Source organism: Ranitomeya variabilis, chromosome 1, assembly GCF_051348905.1.
Source record: "Ranitomeya variabilis isolate aRanVar5 chromosome 1, aRanVar5.hap1, whole genome shotgun sequence".
Classification (NCBI taxonomy): Eukaryota; Metazoa; Chordata; class Amphibia; order Anura; family Dendrobatidae; genus Ranitomeya; species Ranitomeya variabilis.
The window spans coordinates 316,812,692-316,836,470 of record NC_135232.1 but is presented as its reverse complement, the minus strand read 5'-3'; the positions used below and the strand labels follow the sequence as shown (position 1 = coordinate 316,836,470).

The 23,779-nt window shown below is 41.9% G+C and overlaps 1 protein-coding gene across 2 annotated transcripts in view; it reads left to right on the top strand.

Moving 5' to 3' along the window:
* The window catches only part of ARHGEF40 (Rho guanine nucleotide exchange factor 40), a 194,624-nt gene that overhangs the window by 80,143 nt on the left and 90,702 nt on the right, over positions 1 to 23,779 (top strand). For both annotated transcript variants that reach the window (XM_077297661.1, XM_077297652.1), the window contains exons 9-13: positions 3,630 to 3,716; positions 4,779 to 4,906; positions 5,002 to 5,140; positions 6,511 to 6,573; positions 6,804 to 7,003. In XM_077297661.1, coding sequence (XP_077153776.1) covers positions 3,630 to 3,716; positions 4,779 to 4,906; positions 5,002 to 5,140; positions 6,511 to 6,573; positions 6,804 to 7,003 — 617 coding nt within the window. The remainder of the gene's footprint in view (positions 1 to 3,629; positions 3,717 to 4,778; positions 4,907 to 5,001; positions 5,141 to 6,510; positions 6,574 to 6,803; positions 7,004 to 23,779) is intronic.

Below are 23,779 nucleotides of genomic sequence, written 5' to 3'. Positions count from 1 at the left end.
CCACTAGAGATTTACTAAGCGTGCGCAGCCCACAGGAAAAAAGATGAAAGGAAAAATGTGGTTCCCATGAAGGAAAGATGGCAAAAAACCTGCCCCAAGGGAGATGAGGAACAAACCAGACTCAAGTTCTGACCAGAGGTAGAGGAAATTAAGAGGGTTACCCTACTTAGATCTTACACAAGACGTGATAGGGGAAGCGGAACTTGAATGCTGCTTTTCAAATCGTTAAACTGAAACAATCAAATCATAATAGCGACGATGATATGGAAGTTTCCAAGAGGAGACTAAGAAAGTAGACAACTTCCGCAGTAAAGAGGGCAGAAGAAAGGGGGCGACAGCAAAGGTGTTGTAAAACAATGGCTGAGTTGCGGAATCTGAAAGCGGACTGAAAAACCTCATAGAGTACCTTGAATCTCTTTGGAACGATGTATGGCCTGAACCGCCATAAGCAACTATGGACCCCCGTACCGTGTCATGTGAACGTCGGAAAAGACAACCCTTCACCTGTCGAAGACTTTTTGCTGTTTGGGAAGTTGGGAGAACATAGCTTACTGTGGGCGAATCAGCAGATATTTGTTCAGTCCATGATCGGAAACCACCGGCGAGGATCACCAGGATAGCGTTACACCCTGGAAGAGATACCCTGCTTTCTTTCCTGTATGGATGAAGCTCTTTGTTGTCTCTTGTATAGATTCAAATTCTTCTCCCCTCCTGATTCAACTCCTTCTCTTTCTCCTATCTGGATAAAGATCCTTCTCTCCTCTTGATGCAGACCCTTTTCCTCTTTCTCCTATCTGAATGAAGATCCTTCTCTTCTCTTTCCTGATTTTTCTACTCGCTCTCCCCTCTGGATGGAGATCCTTCTCTTCTCTTGATGCAGATTCTCTCTCTCCTGCTTGTCTGCAGATTCTGTTTGCGCTCTCTCTGTCTCTTGCGTTAATGCAGATAATTTTCCTCTATCTCTTGTCTGGATGCAGATCCTTCTTCTCTTTCCTATCTAGACGTAGATCCTCCTCCTCACTTGTCTGATTTCAGATCCTTCTAACCTGTACGCCTACTGAATGCAGACACTCAAACGTAGTAGACTGTGTGTGGATGTCCGTCTCCATTAGATGTACGCTCTCGAAAGTGATGCAGGACAGACCGAGCACACTATTCTCACTGTCAGCACCATTGTAGTCTATGGCTTCATCAGCGCATATGCCCATATATCATTTTGCGGGGGATGGGGGTCGGAATTAAGCCCAGATGGGACAAACAAACTGCCAAAATGCTGAAAGCACCCTTAGGTTATGTGCACACGTTGCATATTTGCTTGCAGAAATTTCTGCAAGGTTTCTGCATCTCTTGGCAGAAAAATGCAGCAGAAATACGCACGTTTGTTATACATTTTTGCATGCGTTTTCGTATATCCATAGAGCTAAATAAAGATATATTATTGAAAAAAAAAAAGAATTGTGATGTCATTTCCTTGTTCAACCTCTTTAGCCAGATACCCTCATTAATATTAAATAAAGACACACACAGTCACCAGCAAATGTAGGAGTATTAACATAATTAACCTACGTATGCTGTACAAAAAAACAAAACTGTCAGAAATCTGCGTGAAATGCAATATCTGTTTATATTTCAAAAAATGTTTTTATTAAGTTGTGTGGGCTCCCGCATAATTTTCATAACCAGCAGAGGGAAAGCCAACGGATGAGGGCTGTTGTTAATATTCTGGGAAGGAGCCAATAGCCAAAAGGTTCCCAGGCTATTAACGTCAGCTCACATCTATTTACTTAGCTTTTACTGGTTTACAGGGGAACCCCAGAAGAAAAATTAACATGGGCTCCCCCTATAAAATCAAACCAGCAAAGGCTAGGCAGACAGCTGCGGGCTGGTATTAATAGCCTGGAAAGGAGCCATGGATATTTGCACCCCCCAGGCTAAAAACATCAGCTCTCAGCCACCCCAGAAATGGTGCATCTTATAGATGTGCCAATTCTGGCACTTAGCCTCGCTCTTCCCATTTGGCCTGTAGCCGTGGCAAGTGGGGTTCATAGAGACACCTCTCCATTACTAACCCCATAGTGATATTGTATAAAAACACACACACCTAGAATAAAGTCCTTTATTTGAAATAATCACACAGACTCCTTTATTGAATCTAAATTTACCATACTTACTGAACACCTAATCCCCGACACCCTCGTCTCCTGCAAACAATCAAAAAATAATAAACTAACATATAATACTATCCTGTCTGACGTAGTCCACTTAATACTGAGTGTCCCACGGCGATCTCACGTGTAGAACAGTCACATCGGGAGATGTAACCGCTCTACCCAACCGCTGGCGATACACTGACAGGAGGTAATCGCTCCCGCAGTATATCACTGAGCCGCCGTGAGAGTTCACCAGAGTTCATCAGCTCCGGTGCTCTCATTTCCAGCACTACCACTGTGTGAGAACTTTCCCACGCAGCAGTGCCGTAAGTGATACACTGCGGGAGCGATTACCTCCTGTCAGTGTATCGCCAGCGGTCGGGTGAGATTGACGTGGGACACTTGGTATTAAATGGACTACGGCGGAAAGGTGAGTCTATGTTGGTTTATTATTTTTGATTGTTTGCAGGAGACACAGGCATCGGGGATTGGGCGTTCGGTGAGTATGTATTTTGTATGTGAATATGTATGTAATTATGTAAAAAAAAATTTATTTTTTTCACAATTGATCACAGGCGCTCATGCTGTCTCTGTTATATGTGACAAAAGACGTAGCCAGATGGGAGTAGTAGTCCAATCAGACGACGCATGGGTATACACACAGACACACACAGACAGACACACACACACACACACACATATTTTGCGCCCACACACTCTTTCTCCTTCTGACATAGTTGTCTTTGACAAATGCAGCGTTTTTGGCAGCAAATACGCAAACCTTTTTACACCTGTGTTTTTGCTGCAGATTTGACTGACTCAATTGAAGTCAATGAGTCAAAAACTCTGCAGAAATGTAAAAAGAATTGACATGCTGCAGAAAATAAAATGCTGCAAATACAGACGGAAATTTACTGATCATGTGCACAGCACTTCAGGATTTTCATTGTATTACCTTGCATAAGTATTCCATTGCGTTTTTGGACCATTTAAGCGTGTAAAAAAACGCATCAAAAGCGCATCGTGTGCATATAGTAGCCTTAGGCTGCTGCTTTTAGTTTCTTCCTGTACAGCAGCTCCTTCCTTCTCCTTTCCTCTGCATAGACAACTATTAGCAACAGCTGTAAACTGATGACTTTGTGAGGTTGATATTCCTTCTCATCACTGCTGCACTGAAAATTAATTTTAGTAGGGATTCCATTAGTCACTTAATGGAGAAGTAAAGTGTCTGATAGATGGGCAAGCAGGCTTTTTTCTCTTTAATATTGATCTCGCTTAAAAATAGGAAAGCTGATATCAAGTGACCCAAATTACCCGACAAATGCACTATAGATATGCAATTCATGTTTAGAATTAGAAAGCTCCTTTGCCATCAGATGGAGATTTTAGAAGACAATGATCATTAGTTTACAGTCCAATGTAAAATAATATAACAGTATTTTATAGTCATCCATTTTTCATCTTTTCTACCTTTTGTAGTCTTTGTGGCGGCTCCACTCTTTGTGCTGTGATGTGCTTGACTCCCTGGAGAAGGTGACACAAGAAGTAGAAGCTGACAGCACTGAGGTTAGCCATTCTACTTTTTTAAAAATAAAGATTTAGTTTGCTAAAGTTGTTAAAATATTGTTTTTCACCAATGAAAGTAAATGATATACTGTTACATGCAAAAACAATAGTGAACTTTTTCATTATGATGTTTTTATTTTGACTGTATTTTAGTTAGTGACTTTTGCCAAGAAAGATATTTTTTTTCTTATATCCCATATGATTGATCCCATACACAAGATAATTGGCTTTGGACAACTGTTCTCTCATGTTTTTAGGCAGCTATATTCATAGTAGCTGGTTGACTGTGGTCTCTATAGCAACACGTTTTTTAAAAAGAAAAAAAGTACTACTTTGATAGGGTATGTGCACACGTCAGGCTTTCTTGCAGAAATTTTCCTGACAAAAAAACGGAAATTTCTGCCAGAAATCCGCATGCGTTTTTTTTTCCACGTTTTTTGACGCGTTTTTGACGTGTTTTTGATGCCTTTTTTGTGCGTTTTTTCCCAGATGCATAGAATTGCGGGAAAAACGCAGAAAATCCACAAAATTAATGAACATGCTCATTTTTTTACAGCGATGCGTTTTTTTCACGGGAAAAAACGCATCCATGTGCACAAAACATGCAGAATGCATTTTAAATGATAGAATGCTTAATGCATGCGTTTTTAATGAGTTTTTATAGCGTTTTTAGCGTGAAAAAACGCGAAAAAAATGCGAAAAAACCTGAACGTGTGCACATAGCCTTACACTTTCGCTGAAAGATCATTCTAGGAACTCCCTTTTCACCATAATGTTGCGATGTAAACAAGCTAACAATCGCCCAATGAATGAGCAAAACGCATATTCATTGGATTAAGTAGTTTTTAATCTTGCCGAGAACAATGGCATCCTATATGCACTGAACAATCCACTACAGATCATTTAATGTACAAAGTATAGCATATATGTTTTCAATGACAACCCATTGGTAAATATTAACTGATTAACTTTCATGTAAAGGAGAGAAAGCTTTTCAGTCTGTAGTAAATAATCATGTTTCCTTTTCATCTAGAAATTACATTACATTTTTTTATGTGCTAGGATAATCAGTGGCTGATTTCTCATCATCGAGATGCCATGAAGAAAGCACTGACAGATGAGAAGCTTCAAAGGCTCCAGAGGGATGGGGGCACTCTGGTAGCAAGTATCCAGAAATCACCTTATCTGAGGTAATCCTGGAGCCATGTTTTAGTGTCAGCTAGGAAGCTCAATTCCATTCAGAAAAATTGAGGTTAGGAATATTTGTTTTGCTTGCGTTCAACAGACTTCATGACCCGGTCACCTTTGACTTATATGAGAGGGTTGATGAGGCTCTACATCGACTAGTCCAGTTGTCAAACCAAAAACTCCAAGAGCTGGAGGCAAAATTGCCATCCCCTGAGCATCGAAACCGAACCCTTGAGGTATGCTCTATGTTGTTGAGAAGAACATTAAGCTGTACTGTTTTAATAGTAAAATAGTTATATAAAGCTACAGAAATACTGGTTGATGAGACAGAAAAAGAGCAATACTGTCAATATGAAATGTGTAAAGGGGTCGCTATGGGAAGCCTAGTTTCCCCAGTCTTCCCTCCTTTTCCTTTGTATTAACGTCCTTGTTCCCTTCAAGTATATACAGTGCCTTGCGAAAGTATTCGGCTCCCTGGAACTTTTCAACCTTGTCCCTCATATCATGCTTTAAACATAAAGATACCAAATGTAAATTTTTGGTGAAGAATCAACAACAAGTGGAACACAATTATGAAGTTGAACGAAATTTATTGGTTATTTTAAATTTTTGTGGAAATTCAAAAACTGAAAAGTGGGGCATGCAATATTATTCGGCCCCTTTAACTTAATACTTTGTTGCGCCACCTTTTGCTGCGATTACAGCTGCAAGTCGCTTGGGGTATGTCTCTATCAGTTTTGCACATTGAGAGACTGAAATTCTTGCCCATTCTTCCTTGGCAAACAGCTAGAGCTCAGTGAGGTTTGATGGAGATCGTTTGTGAACAGCAGTTTTCAGCTCTTTCCACAGATTCTCGATTGGATTGAGGTCTGGACTTTGACTTGGCCATTCTAACACCTGGATACGTTTATTTGTGAACCATTCCATTGTAGATTTTGCTTTATGTTTGGGATCATTGTCTTGTTGGAAGACGAATCTCCGTCCCAGTCTCAGGTCTTTTGCAGACTCCTTTCATTCAAGAATGGTCCTGTATTTGGCTCTAGCCATCTTCCCATCAATTTTAACCATCTTCCCTGTCCTTGCTGAAGAAAAGCAGGCCCAAACCATGATGCTGCCACCACCATGTTTGAATTTTAAGTTAAATAATGACATTTAAGTCACATTAGATTAATTACAACTTTGTATAAATATTTAGTGTGTTTTACCTATTGAGTAATCACAATATCTATGGAAACCAATGAAGTAAATAGTACGTTGCTAGTAGAGATGAGCGAACCTGAACTTAAAAGTACGGAGTTCGTACCAGATAGTTAGTGCCCCGTACTAGGCGCCGAACATGGATTTCTCCTGGAAGTCCATTGCAATGTTCGGAGTACCGGGAGAAGTCCGGGAGAAGAGGAAGAGAATATTTTCAAGCTCAAAAGATCGAGTCCCCATTGTTTTCAATGAGGTTCGGGTTCTGGTTCAAGTTTGGGTATAGTTCTAGTACCCAAACCGAACTTTAGAATAAAGGTCAGGGACCAGAACTCGAACATCTACTGGTCCACTCCCCCCTAGTTGTTAAGGTAAAATTGTTTCCCCTAGTTAACATTTCATATGCTTGTAGGATTCTCAGAGTCTACGTGATGCACAAGAACATGGAACAGAAATCCGTGGAGAGAGTCGAGATGTAAGTAAGCAACCAAAAACAGGCCATGTAAATTGTTGTCATGATTTATATTTATCTTTTATTGAAGGTGACAGTATCCTGTGAAGGAGATAGACTCGTGGTTGTCTGGCTTTGTTATCCCCAGGATCATCATGTTTTTGTATTGTAGCCAGTTTTTAGATTTTGACTTAGTGACTTATTTTACTGTTGAGACAATATCTACCAATAATCACGATTACTCCATTCTGCAGATGCAAAAATTAGAGCTGTCGGTTCTAGACACAGACAATCGCAGATTAGAGGGCGGTGTTAGAATTCGTGGTCTGGAAGTCAGTAGCCGAGAGCTGGCTGACCGTACCTGCAGCCCACCACGTGGTCATGTTCTGAGTAGGGGTGATGGAAGAGGTCCAGATGCACCTTGGGGAGGAGTTCCCAGACCAGAGGGAAAGAGGTGAGAAACATCTTCAGTCTTTTTAATTAGACTTGGATCCCACCTAACCTGTAAATTTGTTGCACTGACTATAGAAAGGTAAGTTTAAATTTCATAGTGTACTTTGCCAGGAAAAAGGTGACACTTAATTTTTTTTGGTGGGCACACAGTAATTGGCTGATTTGTATGCCAAGTACCTCAGTTTTAGGGCTTGCTCGCACAAGCATATAACACGGCCGAGTGCTATCTATAATGTTTTATGCAATAAATTGCATTTCATAGCACTCTGCCCAATGTCATACTATGGGGCAGTGTAGATCTGCAATTTTTTTCTCATGTTGATTCGGCATGAAAACACAATTGCAGCATGCCACGAATGGTTCCGATCAGATCAAGTGCACCAATACAAGTCTATTGGTGCATGTGAAACATCGGACTGCACTCGGCTGTCATCCGAGTGCAGTGCGACATCCCCGGACACATATATTGGAGAAGATGGCTAAATTAAATTCTCTGTCTTCTCCTGTGCTGCTATCTGAAATAATCGTATCACAGTAAGATGACGCTCAGATCAAACTCCAGCAGAGTGGCATTAGCATAATCAGCTCTATTCTATTGAGACAATCGAGGGCCATGTGAGTGAGCCTTTATAAGTATAGCCTGCACAGCAGTAATGTATTTAAATATTCATATAATCATGTCTGCATATGTATTGGCGCACACAATGTGTATATGTGGTGTGTGCCAATACATATGCAATACATAAACATTCATTAGATTAGGTACCTAAATTCAACATATTTCTGTTCTAATTGCCTTTCTATAATTTGACCTTCGAGCTTCAGCAAATATGCAGGACCCTGTACAAGCCATGTAGACATACCATATGATTATTTTGTATCTACCACATGTCAGTGTTTCCGGTACGTGTGGTGACAGTTTTCACCAGAGATACTTACACACACAGACCAATTCAGGCTCACGGACTGTGCTCTGAGCCTCTTGCATGCCAGGATCGGAGCACAGCTGCGGAGGAGAAGTAATTTCTTCATCTCCTCTGCTCTCGGCGTATATCACACTGCACTCGGGTAATATCCGAGAGCAGTGTGATGTTTCACTCACACCCATAGACTTGTATGGGTGCGTGTGAGCTGAGTCTCTCTGCCAATTGTAGCATGCTGGGATTGTTCTCTCAAGCCTTATCAGCATGAAAAAATAATCGCAGATGTGATCTGCCCCATAGAATAACACTGGGCCGAGTGCTATGCAATGTTTTATCGCATAGCACTCGGCCGCGTTATACGGTAGTGTGACTCCGGCCTAAATAGTTTGGTGGGGGTGAAATCCTGTTGACAGATTCTTTCAAGTTGCATTTACACTATACAGTGCTCATAGAAGGCAGGATGAGGTATGTATTTCTGAGGGAGTGCAGGCGCAGGATTCCGGGGCCGTAACTGGCGTGCATGGGTGGGGGGTAATATTATAATAAAGACAGGGTGCAGGGATGAAATCATTAACATAAAGACAGAATATAACATTTCTCCTCAACAATATGAGGCATACAGGTAGGACTAGTATAACATTTGTATTACCTGTATGCCCATATTAATAGGTCATATATGTCCCAGGGGTGACAGATTCCCTTTATATTGGAAGTTGATCATATAAGAGCATTATAGAACAATGGATGATACGAGTTTCAGCCTTTAAAGTCTGTGATGACATCTAAATAGAATTCACGATTTGTTTTTCATATGCTTGTATGTGGTATAACATCTCATGGTTGTCCTGTATCCTCAGTCTTTCTAGTCACAAAGAAAGCCATTTGTGTGTGCGCACATGATCCTGTATATGATGCACACATTACATTTCACAGCCTGGGTGCCATATCCTACTTGAGTTTCCTATAAGTGGGAGAGCAGATCATTCCCCCTTTGGTTTTTTAGTCACAACATATCATTATCATCTTTTCTCTGACTTCTTCTATTTCCTATTATGTGGTTTGGAATTATTTTGGCTAGCTGGGAATGCTTCCTGTGGCTAATGAGTCATGTTTTACGAACACTTTGTTGAATGAAGAATTAATGTTGCTAGCAAGATTTTTAGGGTGTGAGCGCACAGGGCAAATATGGAAAACTGCTGGGTATTTACGAGTGGAAAAATCCGCTGTGTATCACTATAGCAACGGTATGAATTAGATGTTACAAAATATTATGCTGTTGCAGTGGATTTAGCTTTTAGCAATGCAAAGGGTTTAATGTGCAGCAAATCAGCATCTATCCTGCAGCAGAATCATCAGCTGTATTTACCGCTGCAGAGTTGTTGCCCATTTTCCGCTACAGAAATTTTGCAGCAGAAAAATTGGATCGCCCCCACGCAAGGGCAATGGGGTACTCGGTACCAGGTCCTTCAGTTCGGGGGATGTCACGGTGGCCCGACCCGGTCCGTGGCTCTTTGAGGGGCATCCAATAAAAGGTGTAGTTTGTATAATGTTCGTGACGCCACCTGTGGTATTCGGTCAGGGTGACCGACGCTGCTTAGGGGTCCGCTGGGGTGATGTTATGGCAGCAAGATGGTATACCTTCCCACAGGTGAAGTGTATCCCCAGGGCTTCCCAGATGTGTAGATGGTGATAGTGGACGGTGTAAGGCGCAGTGAATAACGAGGACACAAGGTTGCAGTCTCTTTACCTTTACTGGAAGCTTCAGCATCCACAGTCCAGGGTACAGATCACAGGGCAGGCAGAGTCCGGCCGGTCCGAAGGCAAATCCAGAGTCCCCTTATCCAGGTGGAAATCAGTAGCCTTCCTACTAGCGCCTGTGTGTTGTAGTACCTCCCTGCTGAGCAACTCTGTAAGGTCCTCACAACTTTCGTGGATGTTCTAGATGTTATTCCTCTTTGTCCCCCAGATGGTATGGATAGGACATACCCGTATGACTGATGGCCTGAGGCTTGTTTATAGGGACCCTAGAGACGCCCTGACCCCCACAATTTGCCACTATGTATTCTTAGGTATTAAGGTCGTGCAGCCAACTTGGAATTGACTGTCCTGCCGGTCTCTGAAGTAATGCGTAGAGTCAATTACTCCCTCGGTGTTCCGGCCACCGGCTACGCGCCTCAGAAGGAGGCTGCCGATCTCGGGGCAGAACTCCTCCCGGTATTATCTCCTTGTGCTGTGACTTCGTTTCTCACTCTCTACAACACAGGTCTCTTCGTGTCCTTTCTTAGGATGCTGCCGCACATGGGGAAGGCGCAGCTCCGTAGCTTTCTATCCCGCTAGGCCTCTGTCAGGATCCCACCCCTGACAGGGACCCTCTGTCTGCAGCTCAGATGTTCCTCCTTTTCCCCCTGTCTGCCTGACAGGTACTCTCTGGGTCAAACCCAGGCAGCGTCTGACTAACTTTCTATCCAAACCACCAGTTATTTACCCTTCTGTGAGGAGGAGTGCCCTACTAGATAGGAGCGTAGCTCCCCCTGGTGGATTGGAGTGTGAAGTGTGGTGTTTGGTTTGTGATACCTGGAAAGATGAACTCCTTTATTACCTTCAGACGTAATATCACTCCCCCTGGTGGAAGAATGACATTACTGCAACGACCAGGACTCTGGGGTGCTGCACTATCCTATGGGAACATACGCTATGAATGTATACATGATTAATAAATTGAATTTGTCACTAGATTCATACTGCCCGAACCATAGACAGGACCGAAGGAATCAGAGCCTCTCTGCGCAATTGCAGACCGCATTATTACTTTTTTCTATAATCCCCTGTATAGAAATACATGCAACTGAAAGCTCCGGTCCCAAGTGCCAGCGGCAGTGCCGGGTATTGATGCGAGAGACTCATGCGAGTTTCTCGCATTGCTCTCGCAAGTGTGACCCCGGCCTTAAGGCCGGAGTCACATTAGCATATAGCATCCGATGCAAGAGCATTGGATGCTATATGTTAATAACACTCGGCTCCTGCTCTGCTGCGAGTGTGATCCTAGTATCCATGCTCTGTGCGCTGAACCTCTAACGTGAGAGAATCGCAGCAGAGCTCCGGCGGAGACAGAGAAATTAATTTCTCCATTTCCTCTGCTGCAGGCATCGGTTGGAATCGCACTGCACTCAGGTGATATCCGAGTGCAGTGCAATGTTTCACATGCACCCACAGATTTATATGGGTGCGTACGATCTGAATTTGGCATGCAATCACAGCACGCTGCAATTTTTTTTTCCTGTCCAATCGTGAGCAGAAAAAATAAAACTCCTTGAGAACAGAAGTATAGGAATAAATTGGTACGAATGCAATCCGATTTTTAATTGGATTGCATTCATCCAATTTAATTGCAAGTGGGAGTGAACTCTAACACACATACCTGCATGCCATTGCTGCAATCGTGCAGTCAGTTTCTGATTCAGGCTGTCTATGGTTCGGGTAGCATCAATCTAGTGACACTTTCCCTTTAAGGGTGTGTCCACGTTCAGGAAACGCTGCGTTTTTGACTCAGCGCTGAGCCGCAGCGTCAAAAACGCAGCGTCCAGATGTTACAGCATAGTGGAGGGGATTTAATGAAATCCCGTCTCCACTGTGCAGGAAACAACGCATGCGGAATTCCTGCAAAAACGCACATGCGGTGCGTTTTTTAAGAACGCAGCATGTTGCTACAATGAGCAAAACACGCAGGAACACCGCAGGTGACCTGCCAGTGACCTCAGGTGCATTTTTGGTCAGGATTTTACTTGCATAAAATCCTGACCAAAGCCTGAAGCAAAACTGAACGTGGACACATATCCTAAGGCTATGTTCACACGATCCTTTTTTTGCTGCGGATCCGCAGCGGATTTTGCACTGCGGATCCGCAGCCGTTTTCCATGCAGGGTACAGTACAATATAACCCTATGGAAAACTCCAACTGCTGTGCCCACTATCCTTTTTTCCGCTGGAAAATCCGCGCTGATTTTCTGCGGAAAAAAAGAAGTACCATGTCAATTCTTGCTGCGGATTCCGCTCCTGTTTTCAACATGCACCAATAGGAAAGTGCTGTTGAAAACCCGCAGAGGAATCCGCAGAAGAAACAGTCGGAAAATCAACAGTGCAGTTTTGCACTGCGGATTTTCCAAATCAGGACCTGAAAAAAAAAGGATTAAAAAAAAGGATAAAAAAAAGGATCGTGTGAACATGGCCTTAATCTGCAGCACAATATCCTTTTTATGTGCATGATTGCGAGTGATCTTGTGTGTGGTGCTCAGGAGCTAAGCTGTCTCCACAAATGGCAGATATCGGCTATATTAATCAGATGGCATCTGTCTCCATCAGCCACAGTCAGATCCAATCTGTGACTGATAACCACTTAAACGCTGCTGTCAATCTCTTAGGGTACCGTCACACAATGGCATTTTTATCGCTACGACGGCACGATTCGTGACGTTGTAGCGATATCGTTACGATCTCGCAGTGTCTGACACGCTACTGCGATCAGGCACCCAGCTGAGAATCGTACGTCGTAGCACATCGTTTGAAACTTTCTTTCGTCGCTGGATCTCCCGCTGTCATCGCTGGATCGTTGTGTGTGACAGCGATCCAGCGATGCGTTCGCTGGTAACCAGGGTAAACATCGGGTAACTAAGCGCAGGGCCGCGCTTAGTAACCCGATGTTTACCGTGGTTACCAGCGTAAAAGTAAAAAAAAAAAAACCGTACATACTCACCATCTGATGCCCGTCAGGTCCCTTGCCGTCCGCTTCCCGCTCTTACTGTCTGCCGGCCGGAAAGTGAGAGCAGATCACAGCGGTGATGTCGCTGCTGCGCTCTGCTCTCACTGTACGGCCGGATCTCAGTCAGAGCAGGAAGCAGACGGCAAGGGACCTGACGGGCATCAGATGGTGAGTATGTACGTTTTGTTTTTTTTCACTTTTACGCTGGTAACCACGGTAAACATCGGGTTACTAAGCGCGGCCCTGCGCTTAGCAACCCGATGTTTACCCTGGTTACCGGGGGACTTCGGCATCGCTCCAGCTCCGTGATTGCAACGTGTGACCGCAGTCTACGACGCTGGAGCGATAATCATACGACGCTGCGACGTCACGAATCGTGCCGTCGTAGCGATGTAAATGGTACTGTGTGACGGTACCCTTACAAAGAAGTGGCATTTAAATAGAACAAGCACTAGTGCTCACTAGGGATAATTGAATAGCTTTGGATAAGAGCTTATCCAAATAGCTATAGCGCCTACTGATGGCCCCAGTTGCTGTCATCTTCCTTTTCTTCTGAAGCTCAACTATAGGCTAAGCTTCAATTGAGACCGTGATTTTCACTATATACTGCAATACTATGGTATATGGTCCTTTGTGGAGACTAAAACAATAATTAGATTTTTTACAAAATATATAAATAAAAACATAACTAAAAGTTTAAAATCACTTCCGATTCCCCCCATTAAAAATAAAGAAATTTAAAAAAGAGTAAAAATGAATGTATTTGGTATCACAGCATGCATAAAGGTGAAAAATGAATGTATTTGGTATCACAGCATGCATAAAGGTGTGATCCATCAAAATATAAAATTATTAACCCAATCAGTAAATGCCATAATGATAAACGAGCACAAAACGCCACAATTGTGATTTTTTTTTTTGATCACCATTCCTGCCTAAAAATAATGAAATCAAAACGTCAAATTAGTGTCAATAAAACCACGGCTAGTCTCTAAAAAAACAAGCCTTCACAAAGCGCAATGGAAAGACAGAAATGATCCTCGTCTCGAGAAATTATGACAAAAACAAAATGTATTTTTGTTTACAAATTTATTTATTTTTTCTGAATCTGTACTAGTTTGGTATTGAGGTAATCATACTGACCTAGAGATTAATGATTCAGGGTAAAATAATTGCACCCACTTGGATTTTTTTTTACAGTTTTCCTGTACATGCAGTGGGAAAATAAATAGTGTAATTCAAAACTACAACTCATCCTTCAAAAACAACAGCCCTCATATGGAAAAATAAGAAAAATATGTTTTTTGGAAGGAGGGGAGGAAAAAATGAAAATTGGCTGAGAGAAGAGGTTAAATCAATGTTTTACAGAACCATATACAGTTCCCACCTTACAGAATTATAATGTATCCGTAAAAATCGGATGCCATACTGATGGTCCTTATGGCATCCAATTTTTTTTTCTTGCACCCATCCTATTTTGCAGTCAAATTGCAGCTTGTTGCTATTTTTTTTGATAAAAAATCAGATTGCACTTGGACCAATGTTATTCAGTGAGGCAGTGTATTTTTCTCAGCTGTATTCGGCATGCTGCGATTTTACTCTGAAACTCAGACAGTACGAGAAAATTGCATGCCATACAGACCATAAGTATGGCATCCATTTTTACAGATACATTATTACTACTGTAATTTCCTACGCTATTACTGTAGCATAGGAAAACTGTAAATGGTTCTGTAAATGATAAATAGCTGCTGATTAAAAAAAAAACAAGATTGTTTACTGACACCACACACGGTTGAGAAGTGAGAAGAAAAAATTGTCCCACTCTTCTGGATGAGAATGGAACTGATTATTTATACGCCAATATGGCCAAATCCTAGATGTGTAAACCTAGTGGTATTGATATTAAAGATTTTTATTTTTATTTATTATGCTTTGCTTATATAGCGCAATCATATTCCACAGCGCTTTACAGACATTATCATCACTGTTACCAATGGGGCTCACAATTTAGATCAGTATGTCTTTGGAGTGTGGGAGGAAACCCACGCAAACACAGGGAGAACATGCAAACTCCTTGCAGATGTTGTCCTTGGTGGGATTTGAACCCAGGATCACAGCGCTGCAAATCAACAGTGCTAACCACTGAGCCACCATGCTGTACAGGAATTGCAGTGTTTTATGATTGAGTCCCGATCAGTGACAATTGATAAGATATTCAGCACATGTCCCGTTATAACTGAATGCTGAGTACCCCACCACTTGGATCCCCACTATTACTAGAACAGGGGTCCCGAGCTACACATTCATCCTCACAGTGCGAACTTTCAGTGGAGAGGCGGCACACAGCTGTTTCCATCAGCCCTATAGGCATTGAATAGTGGAGAGGAGTGTGCTCCACTACCGCTGTATTCAAACTCACTGGGGTCGTGTAATGGGGAGAAACTGGCATTCTAGTGATTGTGCAGTCTCAGTGGGGGACCCCCACTCATAACACATCACCCACCCTCTTAACAGGCGATACATTTTCAATGTGAGACCTTTAGTGTAGTCCATTTTCTCTGGTTGCAGCAACAAGAAATATGCACTGCTCTTGATACTAAAATGATTGTGTGATGACAGGTTGGATGCTGAGATGATTGCTGGTTGCAAGATATCAATCTATAGATAAGCATTCCTTAAGGCCCCGTCTCACATAGCGAGATCGCTAGCGAGATCGCTGCTGAGTCACAAGTTTTGTGACGCAACAGCGACCTCCATAGCGATCTCGCTATGTTTGACACGTACCAGCGATCAGGCCCCTGCTGCGAGATCGCTGGTCGTGTCAGAATGGCCTGGACCTTTTTTTGGTCGTTGAGGCCCCGCTGACATCGCTGAATCGGTGTGTGTGACACCGATCCAGCGATGTCTTCACTGGTAACCAGGGTAAACATCGGGTTACTAAGCGCAGGGCCGCGCTTAGTAACCCGATGTTTACCCTGGTTACCAGCGTAAATGTAAAAAAAAACAAACAATACATACTCGCCTTCTGATGTCCGTCAGGTCCCTTGCCGTCTGCTTCCTGCTCTCACTGAGTGCCGGCCGTACAGTGAGAAGTGAGAGCACAGCAGTGACGTCACCGCTGCGCTCTGCTCTCGCTGTACGGCCGGATCTCAGTCAGAGCAGGAAGCAGACGGCAAGGGACCTGGACACCGAAAGGCGAGTATGTAGTGTTTGTTTTTTTTGGTAACCAGGGTAAACATCGGGTTACTAAGCGCGGCCCTGCGCTTAGTAACCCGATGTTTACCCTGGTTACCCGGGTGCTGCAGGGGGACTTCGGCATCGTTGAAGACAGTTTCAACGATGCCGAAGTCGTTCCCCTGATCGTTGGTCGCTGGAGAGAGCGGTCTGTGTGACAGCTCCCCAGCGACCACACAGCGACTTACCAACGATCACGGCCAGGTCGTATCGCTGCTCGTGATCGTTGGTAAATCGCTTAGTGAGACGGGGCCTTTAAACACCAGCCTTTATGTAACCTTGACATCACTTCATTATTTGCAATTTTGATGAGAGATCCAGGAAGAAAAACTAACAGTTCATGAGCAAAATGGTATTGTGCAAAGCACAGTCAACTGATTCTACATCGCTTTCCAAATTATTATGCAGATTGTATTTAAGCGTCATCAAGATGTACCGTAATTTTTTGGTTTTCTAATAAACTCCTGGATGGTATTCGTGACTCAGGGATCTTTGGATCAGTGAACTCAATCTCAAACACCTGTGATAATTAGTGTGCCAGGTGAGCCCAATTAAAGGAAAACTACTTAAGAAGGGCATTCCACATTATTAAGCAGCCAAAGGTTTCAAGCAATGTTGGAAAATTAAAAGGATCTTTCTGCTGACGAAAGCGTCAAATAGTGAAGTATCTTGGACAAGGTATGAAAACATTAAATTTTTAACAAAAACTTAAGGGTGATCATCATACTGTGAAGAGATTTGAGATTGGTTTGTACAGATAAAGGCATAATGAGGAAGGTTTCTGCCAGACAAATTTGTCACTTTAAGAGAGCAGCTGTTAAAATACCATTTCAAAGCAGCAAACAGTTATTTGAAGCTGCTGGTGCCTCTGGAGTCCCTCATACTTCAAAGTGTAGGATCCTCCAGTAACTTGCAGTTGGGCATAAACCTACTATTCAGCCACCCCTAAATAGTGCTCACAGGCAGAAACGGTTGCTGCGGGCCGTAACATACATGAAGACTAATTTTAAAACAGTCTTGTTTACTGATGATTCCTGTCAAACCGTGAATGGTCCAGATGAATAGAGTAGTGGATGGTTGGTGAATGGCCGCCATGTGCTAACAAGGTTGCGACATCAGCAAGGAGGTGGAGGAGTCATGTTTTGAGCCAGAATCGTGGGGAGAGAGCTGGTAGGTGTCTTTATGGTCCCTGAAGGTGTGAAGAGGAGTTCAGCAAAGTTGAGTTTCTGACTGACCACTTTCTTCCATGCTACAAAATGAAGAGCTATGCCATCCGTAGCAAAATAATCTTTATACATGACAATGCACCATCTCATGCTACAAAGAATTCCTCTGAGTCATTGGCTGCTATGTGCATAATATGAGAGAAAATCGTGGTGTGGTCACCATCTTCCCCTGACCTCAACCCTATAGAGAACCTTTGGAGTATCATCAAGAAAAAGATCTATGAGGGTGGGAGGCAGTTCAAATCAGGATAGAAGCTCTGGGAGACTATTTTCAAATCCTGCAAACAAATCCAAGCATAAACTCTCCAAAAACTCACAAGTTCAATGGAAGCAAGAATTGTGAAGCTGATATCAAAGAAGAGGTCATATGTTATCATGTAACTTGGCCTGCTAAGATATTTTTGATTGAAAAAGCTTTTGATTTTAGTAATTGTGACCGCTTAATGCTGAAACTCTGTTTTGCATAATAATCTGGAACAGTGAATTTTGAGTTTTTTGGGTTTTGAAAAAATACTGTTATCATTGGGAAGTTTGTACAATAAAATTGTATTTGTACTCTTAACATTATACTGACTCATTTGCATTGACAATGTAGGAACATTAGAGGAAAATAACATTTGCATAATAATTTGGAACACAGTATATTTCTCTGGTTACTCTGCCTGCATTGTCCATTAAAGTACGCTAAGGAAAGTATAATAGCACATTCTGTTAACTCTTTCTTGACATATGTCGTACAGTTACAGTGGCAAGTAAAAGTTTGGGCACCCCTGGTCAAAATTACTGTTATTGTGAACAGTTAAGCAAGTCGAAGATGAAATGATCTCTAAAAGGTCTAAAGTTTAAGATGACACATTTGTATTATAGGCAAAAGCAAAAATTGTAATTTTTTACATTTTAAAAATTACCAAAATTAAAATGGGCTGATGGAAAAGTTTGGGCACCCTTGGAGATTTGTATGCTCTGATAAACTTTGACCAAGATTTCAGACATTAATTTGCCTGTTACGGTTATGGCTTGTTCACTATCATAGTTAGGAAAGTTCAGGTAATGCAAATTTCCTAGCTTTAAAAAAACCCAGCCTCCTCTGTCCTTATGCCAAAAAACAGCAGCCATGGGTTCTTTTAAGCAGCTGCCTAGCACTCTGAAAATGAAAATGGTAGAGGCTCACAAAACAGGAGAAGGCTATAAGAATTTAACAAAGCGTTTTCAAAATGCCCATTCTTCAATTCAAAATGTAATTAAGAAATGGCAGTTAACAGGAACAGTGGAGATCAAGATAAGGTCTGGAAGACCAAGCAAAATTTCAGTGAGAGCTGCTCGTAGGATTGCTGGAGAGGCAAATCAGAACCCCCGCTTGACTGCAAAAGACCTTAAGAATGATTTCGCAGACCCTGGAGTTATGGTACATTGTTCTCTTGTTCAGAGACACCTACACAAATATGGCCTTCATAGAAGGATCATCAGAATAAAACCTCTCATGCGTCCTCACCATAAAATTCAGTGCGAGAAGTACGCAAAAGAATAAACAAGCCTGGAGCATTTTGGAAACAAGTCCTATGGACTGATGAGGTTAAAATAGAACTCTTTGGCCGCAACGATCAAAGGTATATGTAGAGAAAAAAGGGCATAGAATTTCAGGAAAAAAACATCTCGTCAACCAATAATCATGAGGGTGGATCAATGACCATATTGGCAGGTCAGTTTTACCGTATAGTGAACATGGTAAATAAAAAACAATTGTGGATTTGCACTTTTTTTTGCAATTTTCAAGCACTTGGAATTTTTTTTCCTGGTTTTCAGTGCACCACATGATAAAACGAATGGTGCATTCAAAAGTACAACTCGTCCTGCAAAAAAACAAGCCCTTATGTGGCTATGTGAACAGAAAATTAAAAATGTTATGGCTCTTGGAAGAACGGGAGGAAAAAATGAAAATGGAAAACAGACTGGTTATTAAGGCTTTAAACCAATATGCATATGTATTTTATACTTTGCTTAGTATAACCATTCCTTTTCTAGATTTGCTTAGCCACATCAATTAAAATGTGCTTTCTTGACATATTTTGATTAGCTAACAGCCACCATTTCAGGATTTCTACAACGTATAGGTGTCACGGAGAGACTAGGTGGGCGAGAGCTTATAACCCGGGCCCCTGCAATTTCCCTAAGACTAGGGAAATACTGACTGGCCCTCTACCTGAAGTTTACACTGATGGTGTGCATGTTCAGGCCTCGAACCTCACCCTGCCTCCTGATACCACCCTGAGCTGGAAACCTCCGCCCTCCACCCAGTGAATGCTATACACCAGTACCCACAGTTAGCACAGACAAGGATAAAGGAAAATATACATCACGCTGCAGTCACTCAGGAATACACTATAAATGTGCAGGGCAAAATAAACACAAATATAGGAAGGAGTAAATAAGACAAGGGAAAATACACCACCAGCAACGATACTCCAACGACCAGCTCTCCACTCCAGACCGAGATAACAAATGCGCAAGACAGAAGCTATAATCGGCGACACCCAATGATCAGGAGAACTATAAAAAGGCAATGGGCATGGCCCAGCCTCCAATCCGAGGATCAGGTAAATTAACCCCGGATCAGCTAGACAAAATCTAGCCGATGCCAATGAGCAAATAGTGGTCAAAAGCGGAACTACCACTGTCTGTCGGATGACCTGGTCTGAACAGCGTCCGACATGACAATAGGCTAAAACTGTACCAGGAAGGGGAGAAACTGTGACATACAGTAACTACGGTATCGCTAGAAGTGGCACGTGTGTGTGTGTGTGTGACAGTTTTGGTGAGTAGCAGAGTTGTAGTATAAAGGGGAATTTACAAACAATGAGTATTGTTAAAAATGCTTGTTTTATGATTAAAAAGGCTGCCAATCACTATATGAACAAGCGAAACGCTCTTTCATCAAATAAAAGGCGTTATAATAGATGAATGTGGATAAAATCTGCGCTGCTATGACAAATAATGAATCCAGATATAGTTGTAAGGTGTTCGGGTGGTTTATTCAACGCGTTTCGAAGCTCATGGCTTCTTCTTCAGTAAGTTTCCACACAAAGATACCTTTGTGTGGAAACTTCCTGAAGAAGAAGCCATGAGCTTCGAAACGCGTTGAATAAACCACCCGAACACCTTACAACTATATCTGGATTCATTATTTGTCATAGCAGCGCAGATTTTATCCACATTCATCTATTATAACGTCTCTAAGAGGTCGCAGCGCCGACCTGTGGATCTGCAGCAGCTGACAAATTACACGCCTTTACTTTGCACCATCAGGTGAGCAGTTCTCTCATAATTCTTTAAGAGCAGTCCTGAGGATAAGACCCTATTTGCGCTTTTTTGTCTCCTATTCTATACTACTAATCAAATAAAAGGCAGCATAAAAGATCATCGTTCTTGGGAATGCATCATCCTGTGTAAACAGGTCTCGCACTGTTAAACAATGGCAGCCTGTGCACACTGAGTAATCTAGTATAGATCACTCAATGAGCCTCATTCACTTTGATCTGTCTTTACCATTCATTGTCATATTGTGCCACACGTCAGTCTGTGTAAAAGGCCAGTTAGTAGAACTATAAAGCTCAGTATAAGTTTTGCTGTAACATATTCAGCTGTCAGTGGCTTGTTCTGGAGTCTACAGTGCTATCACTGCCATTTACATAGAGATAACCAGTCATTTGAAAAAGTACACAGCTCAGTGAAAGCCATGATTAGGAGACAGACTCAGAGAACTGCCAATGGTAGTGGCTCGTCCTTTTGCAAGATTTATAACAGCAGGTTGTCAGGAGCTGAGGGGAAGGAAAGTAAGAAACTAAATTCTGTATAGAAATCAATGCCTTGGAGAGAGGTAGCCGGGATATTAACCCCTTAGTGACAGAGCCAATTTGGTACTTAATGACCAAGCCAAATTTGACAATTCTGACCACTGTCACTTTATGTATAAAAGACACCACGGTGCAGAAACAATGGACTAACAGGGAGTCAGGCAAGAAAATAGGTGAAATATTATTAAATTTTATTAATTAATTGCGGCAACAGCTTTCCACAATAAATAAGAAATAATAAAAATCAATACGCATGTATGCAAGATGAATATATGGAAGAAATCAATCAATATACATAATCAGTTCATTTAAAATCCCTAAAAAAGAATAATGATTATAGATCCATATGCTATTATAACTGTGCAAAAATTGCAAAATATGTGCAAAAAAATGCAAAAAAATATATAAATATAATAAAAGAATCACAAGTGAGGACAGTATTTACTGTCACAACAAAGTGCCAAGTGATATCAAGATAAGGTGCAAGGGACAGCAATTCCCTAAATGAAAACCAGCACTCTTTAAAAGTGAACCAGTGCAATTAGAAAATCAGGTGAATTTGCAGAGCATATTGGGTTTTAAGTATAGGATGGTATACCTTTAAGGGATGAGTGGGTCCGGCATACACGCACCCCGACGCGCGTTTCGGAACGAGTCCTTCGTCAGGGGACGCGTGTATGCTGGACCCACTCATCCCTTAAAGGTATACCATCCTATACTTAAAACCCAATATCCTCTGCAAATTCACCTGATTTTCTAATTGCACTGGTTCACTTTTAAAGAGTGCTGGTTTTTATTTAGGGAATTGCTGTCCCTTGCACCTTATCTTGATATCACTTGGCACTTTGTTGTGACAGTAAATACTGTCCTCACTTGTGATTCTTTTATTATATTTATATATTTTTTGCGTTTTTTTTGCACATATTTTGCAATTTTTGCACAGTTATATTAGCATATGGATAGTATAGTCATTATACGATATTCAAAAAACACTTGGCACTCAAAAAAATATTTTGCAAGTTGATTATTCCATTTATTTGTGCATCCAGTTAGAAAATTAACGTTTTCGGTCCATACATCAGACCTTCATCAGAAATTCCTTTTTTATCAAACGTGGCGGCTGGAGTAGTTCCGGGTTGGTGGTCCGTGAGTTGTGAGTACTTCCAATTATCAAGAGCTAGATAACAAGAGATGAAAAGCTTTGCAGTAGGTGAAGGATTAATCCGGGTGCTTGAGAGAGGTGCTGTGCACTATAACGGACTAGTGATAGCCTGGAAAATTAATGTAGATGGGTATAACAAGGCCTAAGCAGGCCAAAGCTGGGTAACCCGGGACGAAAGGCAGAGAGGCAGACAGCCTCTATGTGCCTGAAGAGGTATATGCTGAGTGAAGGCGCCGATCCGCCACTCAGAGTAGCGCTTGAAACGCCAGCTGTGTGGCGTTAAGACTGAAAATCCCGGTCCCGGATATATATATATATATATATATATATATATACTGAAAAATTGAATATTATATATTTATTGGTGCTTTTGTTGTTGTTTCTAAACACTGTCACTTTATGAAGTTATAGCTCTAGAATGCTTCAATGTATCCCACTTATTCTGAGATTTTTTTTTCGTGACATAGAGTACTTTATGTTAGTGGTAAAAAAAAATTGATATAACTTGCGTTTATTTATGAAAAAAAACAAAAATTTCGCAAACATTTTGACAATTTGGAATTTTCTAATTTTAATATTTGTACCCTTAAATCAGAGAGTGATGTCACACAAAATAGTTAATAAATAACATTTCCCACATGTCAACTTTATATCAGCACAATTTTGGAAACATAATTTTTTTTGTTAGGTCGTTATAAGGGTTAAAAGTTGACCAGTGATTTTTCATTTTTCCAACAAAGTTTACAAAACCATTTTTTAGGGACCACCTCACATTTGAAGTGAGGTTGGGGGGGTCAATATAACAGAAAATACCCAAAACTCACACCATTCTAAAAACTGCACCCCTCAAGGTGCGCAATACCACATTCAAGAAGTTTATTTACCCTTCAGGGGCTTCACGAGAACTGAAGCAATGTGGAAGGTAAAAATTAACATTTTTACTTTTTTCACACAAAATTTACTTTGGAACCAAAGTTTTTTATTTTCACAAGGGTATCAGGAGAAAATGGACCACAAAATTTGTTGTGCAATTTCTCCTGAGTACGCCGATATCGACCCCATATGTGGGGAAAAGCTACTGTTTGTGTGAATGCCAGGGCTCAGAAGGAAGGGAGCACCGTTTGACTTTTTGAACGCAAAATTGGCTGGAATCAATGGTGGCGCCATGTCACGTTTGGAGACTCCCTGATGTACCTAAACAGTGGAACCCCCCAATTCTAACTCCAACCCTAATCCCAACTCTAACCATAACCCTAACCACAATCCTAACCCCAACACACACCTAACCCTAACCGTAATCCCAACCATAACCACAACCCTAACTTTAGCCCAACCCTAACTTTAGCCCAACCCTAACTTAACCCCTTACTGACCTCGGACGGGATAGTACGTCCGATGTCTGCTCCCCTGCTTTGATGCAGGGCTCCGCGGTGAGCCCGCATCAAAGACGGGACATGTCAGCTGTTTTGAACAGCTGACATGTGCCCGCAATAGCGGCGGGTGAAATCGCGATTCACCCGCTGCTATTAACTAGTTAAATGCCGCTGTGAAACGCAGACAGCGGCATTTAACTACCGCATCCGGCCGGGCGGCCGGAAATGAGCACATCGCCGACCCCCGTC